We start from the raw sequence: 13,521 nt of genomic DNA on the forward strand, positions 1-13,521 counted from the left end.
TGCGCACAGTTCGGCCATTTGAGGGGTGGCAAGGCTGTTTTTGGTCTCCTCTATCCCTCTGCGGGCCTGTGCGGGGGTGGAGGAGGCCGAAAATGGCCTTGCCACCCCTCACAGGAGGAGGGGGAGGACGCCGCGGGCTGCAGGACTCCTCAAGGTAAGTGTGGGGCTGGGGCTGGGGGGTGAGGTGGTAGGGGGGTAGGGGGGGCTGGGGTTTGGGCAGTTTAAAGGGACCTGCCCTTGCCAGTCCCTTAAAGGGGCAGTTTAAATGGCCATTTCCCTGGGGAAATGGCCATTTAAACTGCCCCTGTAAATACGACCCAATGAACCAGTATAAAGTTCGTGGAAGTTCTGGAAAAGGAGCTTCCATGAACTCTGGTTCGGGAACCCCGAACCAGCCTGTTTCGTGGGGGGTTTTGGGTCGTATTTTGGTTCATGCCCATCTCTACTCTTGGTGTGGTGTGATGATGTCATTCCTAGGAGTGATGTCGTAGCATCGCCCCAGGAGTATGCCTGAGAAGCCTGTTCCCCTGTCTTCCCCCCCTAAAATAGGGATGACTTAGGTAGCCACATTAGGAGTCTTTATTATTTTCTAGTCAGCTCCGTTGTGTGTTAATTTTGCTCTGCTTGTTACCAGTTGTATATCACAGGTAGCTAAAATTGACGGGTTGCTGTTTTTGATGGTCAATGCCACAGAAACATTCACCCTGCAGAAGCCAATTTTGAGAGGGAGCTGTTTTCGTTGCCTTGAATAACAAAGACTGCTGTTAGAAGCCAAATCTGACAGGGATTTTTAACACTGTACTCATACTTAGTACTGGTGACTACCTGCCCCCCCCCCCAAAAACCCAGATTGTTGTTATGCACATTGGCTCTCAGGAGGATCTGTAAATGTTTTAAATATTTTTCCAAACAAAGTAGGAACAAGGGAAAAATTTGTATTGTATTTGTATCAAATAATATGTATATCAGTGGTTCTTCACCACTTAATCCACTATTGCTCACCAACATTATAATCGAATGCCCCCCTAAGCCACAAATAAAAAATAGGAAATAAAACCAGCACTCCAGACTACTTGATTAATATAGTTATATTTATGATTCACAGATCTCAGGCACACGTTCAGTGATACTTTTGTGCCTGATGGCCATCAGCCAGTTCCTTAATGTTAAGTTTGATTCCTGTTTGCAGTATATTACTTGTTTAAGGTCCTGGGAGAGAAATCAGGGATCTGAGATTTTATCCTCAATTCAAAGTGAGCAGTAAAACACAACTCTCCTTCACTCATTGTTAAAACCAGTGCAAGTGCGCAGAATGGGTTGTCTAACCTCCAAAATGCCCCCCCATAATTCTGAAAGCCATCTAAGATTACTAGATTGTCCCCAAGGGGTCTATATGATCCTTTTAGGAATCAGTAACAGCAGTGCTAAATGGAGTGGTACTGCTGGTATCTTTATGCCTTATATGACTTGGAAGTTTTTTTCATCCTAATTGTGTTACTCAGTGATGAAGAAAAGACACTGCACTTGGTCAGAAGCACACTCTCTGCTATCAGTATTTTTTGTATGTGTTATGTGCCATCAAGTCGTCTCCGACCTGTGTGTGTTAATTTTGTCCTGCTTTACATGTCCCATTTCCTGATCCCTGCCGTTGAGACCTGGTGTCAAACTTTGGCTTAAGTTAAGTGTTGCTTTGCAGTGTTTGCTGGAATTGCGTGTATAACTGAAAAACAAATAATGTTGAAGATGGTATAGTCCTGTGCAGATGACTAAAAATTCTGGGACTATGGAGTGGGAGCATGCTTGCATTTGTTGACTCTGTTTCTGACCCCGCTCCCCCCAAACCATGTTGATCAGATCATCTTTGTAAAAGAGATGTTTTACACTGAATAACCAATCAGTGCACGGAGGCCAGGTACAGGACCAGCAGGCATGATCCTGTGCTACCCTCTACACATTGTTCATCCTTGGATTTTATTCATCCCTCACAAAGCTGTTTAATTATCAAGCCTAATGAGTGGATTAGAAGTGTTTTCATATTAAGTGTTACAAATCAAATACTGCTTTTACACATTGTAAAATATATGTCAAGAAAATTATTTATAGATTATTACAATATTTTATTTACAGGAATATTTGCTCACAATTTCCTGTACATTATTTTAAAAGTAATTCCTGGTGTAATTAACAATCATTTGCCATCTGAATGGCTAGAAAATAAAAGTCAACAAGAATATTTGTCATTAAAGTTAGTACATGTGATTGCATGAATAAAACTCAAGTTACAAATCGGTGGCAATATAGAAGAGATAGACATGGTTTCTAGACTTAAGAACGTTCTCTACTGTAATGGATTTCCTCTGCAATTAATTTGATTTCTGCTATAAAAGCAAGTTCATGTCTTTGCAGCTACTATTTCTCTCCTTTAATCGATTATAAGATTTAGGATTGCTCCATGGACTGTGCTAGCAGTTGGCTAAGCAGCACTGCCCCCTATGGGGCGCTGCTGATCCAGTAATCAAATGCTTAAGAAGAGAACAGTACTCTTAGGTAGGAACGACAGCTGCAAATGTGATTATGAAATATCCCATAAACCTTTTCTCATGGATCTCAAACAGCATGTTCTATTGCAGTGCCGGTTAAATTGAATTCTGAAGTTGTGTTCTGCCTGCATTTGAGTATCATCATCTTTACTTATTATTTAGTAATAGTCTTTATTGTATTTATTTATTTACCTTAGACTTTTATTCTGCCTTCCCCACAAGTCTTGTTCTTCTGTATATTTTATTTAATTATTTTACAAAATTTACACCCCACCATTCTATCCTTACAGGGACCACCAAGGTAGTTAACAAATTACGTAATAAAATCACATTTTAGAACCATTAAAACCAACCAAAAAGAACAACACATCATTAAAATAATTAAAACCAGAGCTAAAATACATAAAAAAAACAATTAAACCACTGGGCAAGAAGGAGGGACAACCAAGGGAACACCAAACGAAACGAGAAAGTGTTTACCTCCTAGTGGAGGATGGCAACAGAAGGGGACAAATGAATCTTGGGAAGAGTTTCAGAGTTTTGGTGCCATGATCAAGAAGGCCCTCTCCCAGGTTGCTACCTGCCTAATCTCAGAAGGTGGGTGCACCCAAGCAGGACACTGGAAGATGACTATATTGGTTAAGTATTGGTTAAGGCTTTAAAGGTCAGCACTGACACCTTGAGTTGTGCCTGGAAACAAACTGGGAGCCAATGTTGATGAGCCAAGGCTGGAGTGATATAGTCCCTATATCTGTAATGCTGCATCATTTTAGAGATGGCAGCATTTTGGTACTGTGTATATATTCAGATTTGCAGAATAGGGATCTGTTGAAATTAGACCATAAGTTCTCTTTGGTAGGCTTTGTGCTATTAAAGACCTTTCTCTCCTGAAAGTTTCACCAAAAAGTTAATAAATCCAAACTTTTGAGTGTACCTAATTTAGTTACTTGGAATGCAGCTATGATGCATTTTATTCACAGTGGCAGTGATCTTAATTCTACTAGGTAAGTTTGATTTGTGAATGGAGTTTCATCAAAAGGAAACAGGCATTGGGAGAGTAAAACTGCAGTACTTAAAGACAATCCCAAATTCTGAGGGTTTCAGTTTATATTCAAAATATGTTGCAAAATACTTTAGAATTAAATATTAAAGAAAGATATTTAAGACAGTAAGTGATCTAGGAAGTGTATATCTGTTATGAAGTGCAAAGTAGAAGAAAAACAGGGCAACAATCCTAACAAATATGTTTATGTTTTTCAACAGGTTGGTACAATAGACTTTTTATAAATTTTGGCCTAAGGAGGCATATTTTCTTTTTTGTTCTACAATCCTATTTCCCATCGATGCTGATGGTGATGCTGTCTTGGGTTTCATTTTGGATTGACCGAAGAGCTGTTCCTGCTAGAGTATCATTAGGTAAGTTCTCCCCCCAAAATTATTTTGGAGTGCCTTAAAAATGAGAGAATTGGCTAGCTTTATTGGCCCTATTGATAGCTTGTAGAAGTTGTATATCAATAGGTAAGAATTATAGAAATGGCATTGTCTTGTTCTTCCTATACACTTGGACATCTCTTTAATCACTGAAAAAAAGAATGGAATTCCTTGTTGCTGTGCAATATCTTTCATCAGGACTAACTTAAACATCATCCTCAATTTATTGAGCAAGTTGTTGACTACCTTCAAACTCTTCTTCAGATGAGAAGTTCAGTAAAACTAAGAGCCAGTGGGGTGGCAAGGAATGGCAGCAAAAAGTAAAAATGTAAGAGGAGCTGGTAGAAAAACTCAGCAGCCTGGAGTTTGTTCTTAATAGTATTTAGGTGGGTGCATAGAAAGTGTTATACAGGTTTAATAGATGCAGAAGAAACCAGGTTGTACCCAAGGACCACTGGGGCAGAGAAGCAAGCAATTGGCTTCTCATTGAAAATACATATACCAGCCATAATTCTGATCTACTCTGTGTGATCATTTGTACATTTCTTGTAAAATATTCTGAACTAGAGGGAGAAGTTGTGTTAACACTGCATGGGAGAAATGGCTGATCTAGCTAACACATTTTAGTGTTATTGGTTTAGTTATTAGTGACATTAGAAAGCACAAGAACCATTGAAAACATCTTTGCCAAAGGTGAAGTATAATGTGTGCACATATATAAGCTTCTATTTCTTTCTGAGTATGTGACCTGGTACCAAGCATAATCGCATGAGGCAATATGTAATGTAGGAAGCCAGTAGCTGTCAAGGACTGTGGGTCTTAAAAGGGGGGGGCTGATGAGGGGGGGCTGGCACTATGTTTGGAGTGTTATCTGGGACTATACGTACTGAAGGCTTAAAGCCCTTTTCAGTTACAGAAGTTACACCTGGAAAAGTGCTCTCTTCCAAATGTCCCATCCCTTTAGGAACTTCATGGGGAACTGCATTGATTTTCCCACTTAACACTGGCTGGCACCTGCATTTTTGCTTCATTACCATTATCTAATCATTACCGTCATCTCAGTTCCTCTTGCATGCTTAACACCTAACATTCTAAGAACAAGAACAAAGACTCTTATGTTTCACAAGCTGGAAGCAAAATGTCAAGAATGAATGTGGGCATACAGTGGTGAACAACCAGCCTAACTACAGTCTGGAAAAACAACTGAGTGACATTACAGGACGTGTTTTCAAAAGATTCAGGGCCAACAAAAACCAAAAAACAAACTGCTCATTATGCAAGAATCACTCATCACTCTAGGCCATGTTTCCATATGTACTCCTATTATTTGGTAGGCCTTTCACTGATATGGCAGCAGATGGGCTACAGTTGAATAAGACTGAAGGGGCGACGGAGGAGACAACTATTACAAATGAAGCTGCAGAGAGGTAAACATCCTAAGGAACAGAAGGGGTCAGCAGCCAAAGGAAGGGAACGGGTACAGCCGGCTGGGAAGGGAAGTTGGCAATGGCACTCAACCAGTTCCACACGTTATGGCTCTATTTTCATGCATATTCCCATCATCTGGTAGACACCTCATGTGATACTTTCACATAATGTGATATCAATACTGTGCTGTTAGCCACAGCTTAGAAGCTTGTATTAGCTCTATAGCTTAGAAGCTTGTATGAGATCTATCAGAAATATGTGTGGCCTCTTTAAGGCTTTGAATGATGGGAATTGTAGTTTACACTGCCACCAACAAGACGAGGGATATTTGAAGCCTTAATGACCTTGTTCCTGTTTTTAGTGTAATGTTTTACAACCTCTCTTCCTCCCTTTGTCTGTACTGAGCATCTCCCACGAGGAAAGGGGGGAAATGACTGCGTTTACCGCGATCATCTTGAATAAACTACTGCTATAAGACACAAGAAGCATCCGTCTCTTGGCTGAACTGTGAGTTAGTTCTGGGTCAGTGGGAATGGAATCCCTTGGGTCAGCGGTAGCTAAAGAGGAGTGGTAACCTGGAACTCCAGGACAGTAAACGCAGTCAAAGCTTCTCTCCCTTCTCCTAACGAGGAGAAGTGCAAAGGGATGGAATTTTAGAATTCTCCACCCACCGCAGATTAAGTCAGCATGTTCTCTGCTCTGGCATCAGAAAGCATCACGAGAAGCTCCCAAAAGTAAAAGGGGACGGAAACTAATATATCCCCCAGGGACCGGGAGGGAAAATGTGCGTCGGCGTTGCATGCTACCTTCATCCACATCGTTTTGCTTCACTGCCAGTAAAAGGGACGGAGGAATCCGTTCCCAGCAGAAAGTAACTGCTAATGATTGCCTTGTAAAGTTTGTCTGTGATGCAAATTGCTCCATTTACTAACCGCTCAGCACAACTCAAGAGCCACTGCCGGGCTGCAAGCCCTTTCCCCCTCACCCAGCGGCGTAAAAGTGCCAAGGATTGAAGTCTTTAGAGATATCTCCTAGCAGCACAGATCCCTCCGAAGCCTAGAGCCAGACAGGAAAATTGTGCAGCTTACAGATACCTAAAGGATAACCAATCTAATACTTGTTGCTGAAGAAGAAAGGGAGAGGAAGCTGGCTTAAAGCAGGAGACTGAAGGGTTAAAGAGCGCACAGCGACATCTAGTGGTCAGTTCATGTTACTACAGTGAATTTCCACCCAGAGCAGCAGACAAGCCGAAGCTAGACAGGCAGCTGCAGCACCGTCACAGCACCACTAGTGGATCCAAGGCGACATTGCAATGGGAAATTCTTCTGAGAATCCATCAGATAATGTCCCTAACCCCAACCAAATGGCGCAAGATGAGCAAGAAGCAGAGCCTGCTCTTGGTTCACGAAACAGAGCCTTGACAGCTAAAATGCGTGAACACTTGTGTGCAATGAAGGCAGAAAGATATAAGAAGGCAGAGACGGAATGGATCAAGCTAAAGAAAGAGCTGGATAGCCTAACAGACGTCTGTGAGCCAGAGGACCTGTCCTCTACCCGGGCACGTCTGCTGTATCGTATAGCCAAATGGGCTTCTAACAATGAATTCATTGTTAGCACCTTGAAGAGGTTGGACACGGAAGAAGCACGGGAAGAGCAGCTACACTTTGAGGCCAAGGTTGATGAACGAGAGCGACTTGTGAACTCCTGCATTGATGACCTGGAATTGCGCATCAAGGCAGAACATTTGAAGCTCCTAGATGCAACCGATGAGGATCCCCAAGAGACAGCAGCTCCGGAGCGGAATCTGCCTCCTCAGACCAGTCTTCCAAGCCCCACCACATCTTCAAAGCCCAAGGAGGACCCTAGCTGCAAATCACCTAGGGCCCCATCCTCTACATCCTCTTCTTCCTGTCACAGCCGCTTATCGCGAAAGTCAACTGAGGCAGCCAGAATGCAGGCTGAAATGGCTGTCATGGAGATGGAGCTTGAATTCACCAAGAAGCAGCAGGCTCTTAAGACACAGCTGGCTACACTTGAGAAGGAGATCGAATTGAACAAGATGCAGGTCCGAGCTAAACTTCTGAATGGTGGTCCACTGGAAGCAGAGTCCAGTCTCGCTGCGCTGGAGGTGGAAGATGCGTCCCATCGAGTCCTGTCCTACGTGAAGGACCACGCGCACCCACGCGAATGCAGGCCGCTCAACCCCACTGCTCCAGTTTTCTTCCCACGCAGACTGATGGCAGCGCGTCAGCCTATGCCCAGATCGCCTCTGTCCTTCACTCCTGTCCCTAGGAACCGAGATCCAGCGCGACATCCGCCTCTGTCCTTCACTCCTGTCCCTAGGAACCGAGATCCAGTGCAACATCAGGAACCTAAGGTTAGTGAGGTGCCTCGGAGAACCAAAAGGGACCTCATGGACCGTGGTGTGCAGAAGTTCTCGGATTGCCCAGAGGACTACATGATCTGGAGGGCATCTTTCCAGGCAGCAATCAGGGACATGATGCTTCAGGCCGATGAAGAAATCACCCTCCTGACCGCATGGCTGGGACCTGAATCTGCTGCACAGGCAAGTCGCATTTACAACGCATACATCGAAGACCCCTGGACAGCCCTTGACTTGATCTGGGAACGCCTTGATGAGCGCTATGGAACATCTTGGCAAATCGAAACCTCATTCCTGTTGAAACTGAAGAAGTTTCCCAAGATACCCGCCTCTAACCCTCGTAAGTTATGGGACCTGGCTGATCTCCTTGTGGAGCTAAGGAATGCCATGCGCAACCCAGCTTTACCAGGGCTGGCAACTCTTGATCAGCATTTAACACAGAGGGAAATCACGGAAAAGTTACCAGCTCCACTACAAGACAGATGGGGCGACGAAGTTTATACCTATAAGGCTGAAAATGAAGGGCAGTATCCTCCTTTCTCACTCCTGGTGGACTTTGTTTGCTGGCTGGCTAGGTCACGTAATGATCCACAGTGCGGATATGCCGTGCGCACTTCTGAATCCCGCATCGAGAAGGCACCTCTACGAGACAACAAGCCTAAGGCAGCGGTCTCCGTGCTGAAGACGGGAGTCTCAAGCGCTGCAGCAAAATCCTACCCTGGGAAGAAACTAGCTCACCAGTCACATGCTCAGGAACCACCTGCACAGCAGTACTATTGTCCACTTCACAAGTACAAACACCCGGCGAATAGATGTAAGTCTTTCAGAGAGATGCCTCTGGTGGCACGGACGGCCCTGTTAAAACAGCACAAAGTGTGCCCCAAGTGTTGCAAGACTCGGGATCACACAGCTACAGATTGCAAGGCCAGCGTCAAGTGTTATGTATGCAGTAGTGACGCGCACCCGACTGCCATGCATCCAGATCCTGACCTGGAAGCGGCGCCCACATCTACAGCCACAAGCCAAGAGGACACATCGGGCCAAGACAAGGTCGTCGCAGCCCACTGTACTCAAGTTTGCGGCAATGGGAAAAGCGACCGCTCCTGCCATCACATATGTCTCGCCAAGGTCTACCCTGCTGGTCACCCGGAATTGGCCCAGAAGATGTACGTAGTCTTAGATGGTCAAAGCAACCGGTCCTTAGCCAGCCCGGAGTTCTTTGAGCTCTTCAATTTACAGGGAGACGAAACTCCATATATCCTCAGGACGTGCGCTGGGGTCCAGCGCACGGCGGGGAGGACAGCTATCGGGTTTCAGATCGAACCACTCAATGGCGGCAACCAGTTCTCCCTACCAACATTGTTAGAATGTGATGCCCTACCCGGCGATCGCGACCAGATACCGACACCAGAGGTGGCAATCCATCATCCCCATCTACGACCGATTGCAGATCAAATTCCTGCCCTAGTTCCAGATGCACAAATCATGCTTCTGCTCGGAATAGATGTCTCTGATCTTTTGGCCTGCCATGAGCTGCTCATGGGACCCCCTGGCACTCCACACGCCCAGAGGTATGATCTGGGGTGGGTCATCATAGGGAATATCTGTATTGATCGTCTGCAGATGCCAAGCCAGGTGAGTGTCTTTGCCACAACTGTCCTAGATAATGGGAGAGCCTCACACTTGAAACCATGTCCAGAACACTTCACGCTGACTGAACAGGACTATGACTTAGGAGCTACAGTGTTCCAGACAACCAAAGAGGACAACATGCTCGCCCCATCTAGAGAAGACAAGCAATTCCTGCAGTTAATGGAAAGGGAACTTCAGCAAGACGACTCCGGGAGTTGGATCGCCCCACTTCCTTTCCGCACGCCTAGACAGCAACTACCCAACAACCATGAACAAGCCTTATCTCGACTCAATACCTTGCGCAGAACCCTGGCAAGAAAGCCCGAGATGAAAGTCCATTTCGTGGAATTCATGGACAAGATGCTGCAGAATAACCATGCAGAAATTGCACCTCCACTACGAGAGGGAGAAGAATGTTGGTACCTGCCATTCTTTGGGGTGTACCATCCCCAAAAGCCTGGCCAGATCAGAGTGGTCTTCGATTCCAGTGCCCAATACCGGGGCTTCTCGTTGAACAAGGCCCTCCTAACTGGACCAGACCTGACCAACAGCCTACTTGGCGTACTCATCCGCTTCAGGAAAGAAGCCGTAGCTGTCATGGCAGACATCCAGCAGATGTTCTACTCCTTCCTTGTCAGAGAGGACCACCGCAATTACCTACGATTCTTATGGTTTAGTGACGAGCAACACAGCCAGACCGTCACAGAATATCGCATGAGAGTCCACGTGTTTGGCAACGGACCATCCCCAGCAATTGCTAACTATGGGTTGCATCAAACTGCACGCATAGGAGAAGGGAGGTATGGCCCGGACGCAAGGCGATTTGTGGAACGGGACTTCTACGTGGATGATGGGCTGAAGTCCTTGCCCACTCCAGAGGAAGCTGTGGACCTGCTAAAGAGAACGCAACAAATGCTGGCTGCAGCTAACCTAAGGCTGCACAAAATTGCATCCAACAGCACGAAGGTGTTAGAGGCATTTGCTCCGGAAGACCACGCCAAGGGGTTACAGGATCTGGACTTGGGTGGTGATGCTCCCCTCCTCCAACGCAGCCTTGGACTGAGTTGGGACCTGAAGAAGGACACCTTTGCCTTCCGAGCACCAGCCCAAGAGAAGCAGTTCACACGACGAGGAGTCCTGTCGGCAGTAAACAGCCTATTCGATCCCTTGGGGTTTGCTGCACCAGTGACCATCCAAGGGAAGCATCTCTTACGTACTCTCTCCCTAGGTACCAAAGACTGGGATGAGCCTCTTCCCCCTGACCAAAGGAAGGAATGGGAGGCCTGGAGAGACTCGCTCAGCTGCCTGCAAGCCATCCACATACCACGCACCTACGTGTCAGTATCACCTGTCGCCGCCTCACGCAGAGAGCTGCACGTCTTCTCAGATGCGTCAACGAAGGCTATCGCAGCCGTAGCATATCTACAGGTTGTCGGTGGGGAGAACCACATCCACGTGGGTTTTGTCCTGGGAAAGGCCAAGCAAGCCCCTCAACAGGGACACACCATTCCACGCTTGGAACTATGCGGTGCTGTGCTGGCTGTAGAGCTTGCAGAAACAATAGAGAGAGAACTGGACCTTACGTTTGATAATACTACCTTTTACACGGACAGCAAAGTAGTGCTCGGATACATACACAATCAAAGCCGTCGGTTCTATGTGTATGTTAGCAACCGAGTAGAACGCATCCGGCAATTTTCACGCCCTGACCAGTGGCGACATGTCCCTACGGATCAGAATCCGGCAGATCATGCAACGCGGTCTATTCCTGCCTCTCAGCTGGCTGGGTCCTCCTGGCTAAAGGGACCTGACTTCCTCCTGCATCCAGACAACTTGTTATGGCACGAGGAGGAACACTATGAGCTCTTAGACCCAGACCACGACAAGGAGGTACGGCCTCAAGTCACTTGCATGAAAGTGGAAATACAGACCAGCTGCTACCTGGAAGCACGGCGATTCGAACGCTTCTCCAAATGGACGCCACTTGTACTAGGGGTGGCACGCCTCATCCACTTCACTCGTCGCTGGAACAAAGATCCGACCCTACCAGAAGCGCAACGCAGGGCAGAAATCCTGATCCTCCAGAGTGTACAACACGAGTTCTACTTGGAAGAACTTGACAGTACCAAAAAGGAATTACCTATACCCAAGAACAGCACGCTACTCAAGCTGAACCCCTACCTTGATGATGATGGTCTGCTTCGGGTAGGAGGACGCCTCAGGGCGGCTGATGTGGCCCCCACAGTAGCGAATCCAATCATCCTTCCAGCTCGACATCATGTGACTGTCCTCTTGGTGCGACACCACCACGAGCGGGTACATCACCAAGGACGCCACTTCACAGAGGGAGCCATCAGAGCAGCAGGTCTATGGATCGTAGGAGCAAAGAGATGTATTGCCACAGTCCTACAGGCCTGTGTACAATGTCGGAAACTCAAGGGTCCCCATCAACAACAGAAGATGGCTGACCTGCCACCAGAACGACTCAGTACCGAGCCCCCTTTCACCAATGTTGGGCTTGACGTGTTTGGACCCTGGAATGTGGTGACGCGCAAAACCAGGGGAGGACAGGCCAACAGCAAACGATGGGCAGTGCTTTTCACATGTCTGAGTATCCGAGCTGTGCATATTGAAGTGATCGAGTCCATGGATACCTCCAGCTTCATAAATGCCCTCAGAAGATTCCTTGCCATACGGGGACCTGTCAAGCTATTGAGGTCTGACCGTGGAACGAACTTTGTTGGCGCCTGCAAGGAGCTGGGAATCAATGGAAGTACAGATCTTGATCCAACCCTCAGCAGCTACCTGAGTGATCAGAATTGTAAATGGATCTTCAATCCTCCCCATGCCTCTCACATGGGAGGAGTGTGGGAACGCATGATTGGCATTGCGCGCAGAATATTAGACTCTATGCTAGCAGGAAAACCTTCTCTCACTCATGAGACCTTAACCACCCTCCTGGCAGAGGTGTCTGCTATCATCAATGCCAGACCTTTAGTTCCAGTATCCTCTGATCCTGAGAACCCTACCATCTTAACACCAGCCACCTTGCTGACACAGAAGACAGGCAACTGGCCTGCACCTCAGGGAGACTTCATCTCTAAAGATATGTTCAAGCAGCAATGGAGGCAAGTTCAACTCCTCGCTAACACCTTTTGGAAGCGATGGAAGCAAGAGTACCTCCCCACTCTACAATGCCGACGCAAGTGGGAGAAGTCCGAGCCCAACTTACGAGAAGGTGACGTCGTCCTCCTGAAAGACAAGGACGCCCCCAGAAACTCATGGCCCATGGGACTCATAGACCGAGTTCTGCCCAGTGCGGATGGGTTAGTCCGCAAGGTTGACATCCGTGTCGCTAGACATGACGGCCCGAAGATTTTCACCAGACCAGTCACCGAGGTGGTCCTGCTTGTACGGAAGACTGATCTTGAAGACTGAATCTCAAGCTTTGCATGTCACTGTTTTGCTTATCTTAGCCTGTAGAGTAGCATGCCTTATATACTCAGTTACGTATGTAGTGCATGTAGTATATGCTTAGTATTCTACTAGCCCTGCATGTTGGGGTGGAATCCACAGGATCCCAGGCGGGGAGTGTGCTGTTAGCCACAGCTTAGAAGCTTGTATTAGCTCTATAGCTTAGAAGCTTGTATGAGATCTATCAGAAATATGTGTGGCCTCTTTAAGGCTTTGAATGATGGGAATTGTAGTTTACACTGCCACCAACAAGACGAGGGATATTTGAAGCCTTAATGACCTTGTTCCTGTTTTTAGTGTAATGTTTTACAACCTCTCTTCCTCCCTTTGTCTGTACTGAGCATCTCCCACGAGGAAAGGGGGGAAATGACTGCGTTTACCGCGATCATCTTGAATAAACTACTGCTATAAGACACAAGAAGCATCCGTCTCTTGGCTGAACTGTGAGTTAGTTCTGGGTCAGTGGGAATGGAATCCCTTGGGTCAGCGGTAGCTAAAGAGGAGTGGTAACCTGGAACTCCAGGACAAATACTGTTAAAAAAAGTCTTGATAGTGAATGATGATAGTTTTCTGTATGAAAAAAGTAAGAAGAATATCTTTTAAGAAATAGGTGGAATAGACAAGCAAGGATTC

At 46.5% G+C, this 13,521-nt stretch overlaps 1 protein-coding gene across 1 annotated transcript in view; it reads left to right on the forward strand.

Moving 5' to 3' along the window:
* GABRR3 (gamma-aminobutyric acid type A receptor subunit rho3) overlaps positions 1–13,521 on the forward strand; it is a 61,631-nt gene that overhangs the window by 38,166 nt on the left and 9,944 nt on the right. Inside the window, exon 7 of the mRNA XM_054973714.1 lies at positions 3,804–3,956. Coding sequence (XP_054829689.1) covers positions 3,804–3,956 — 153 coding nt within the window. The remainder of the gene's footprint in view (positions 1–3,803; positions 3,957–13,521) is intronic.

The sequence above is a fragment of the Eublepharis macularius genome, chromosome 3 (assembly GCF_028583425.1).
Source record: "Eublepharis macularius isolate TG4126 chromosome 3, MPM_Emac_v1.0, whole genome shotgun sequence".
NCBI classification, from domain to species: domain Eukaryota; kingdom Metazoa; phylum Chordata; class Lepidosauria; order Squamata; family Eublepharidae; genus Eublepharis; species Eublepharis macularius.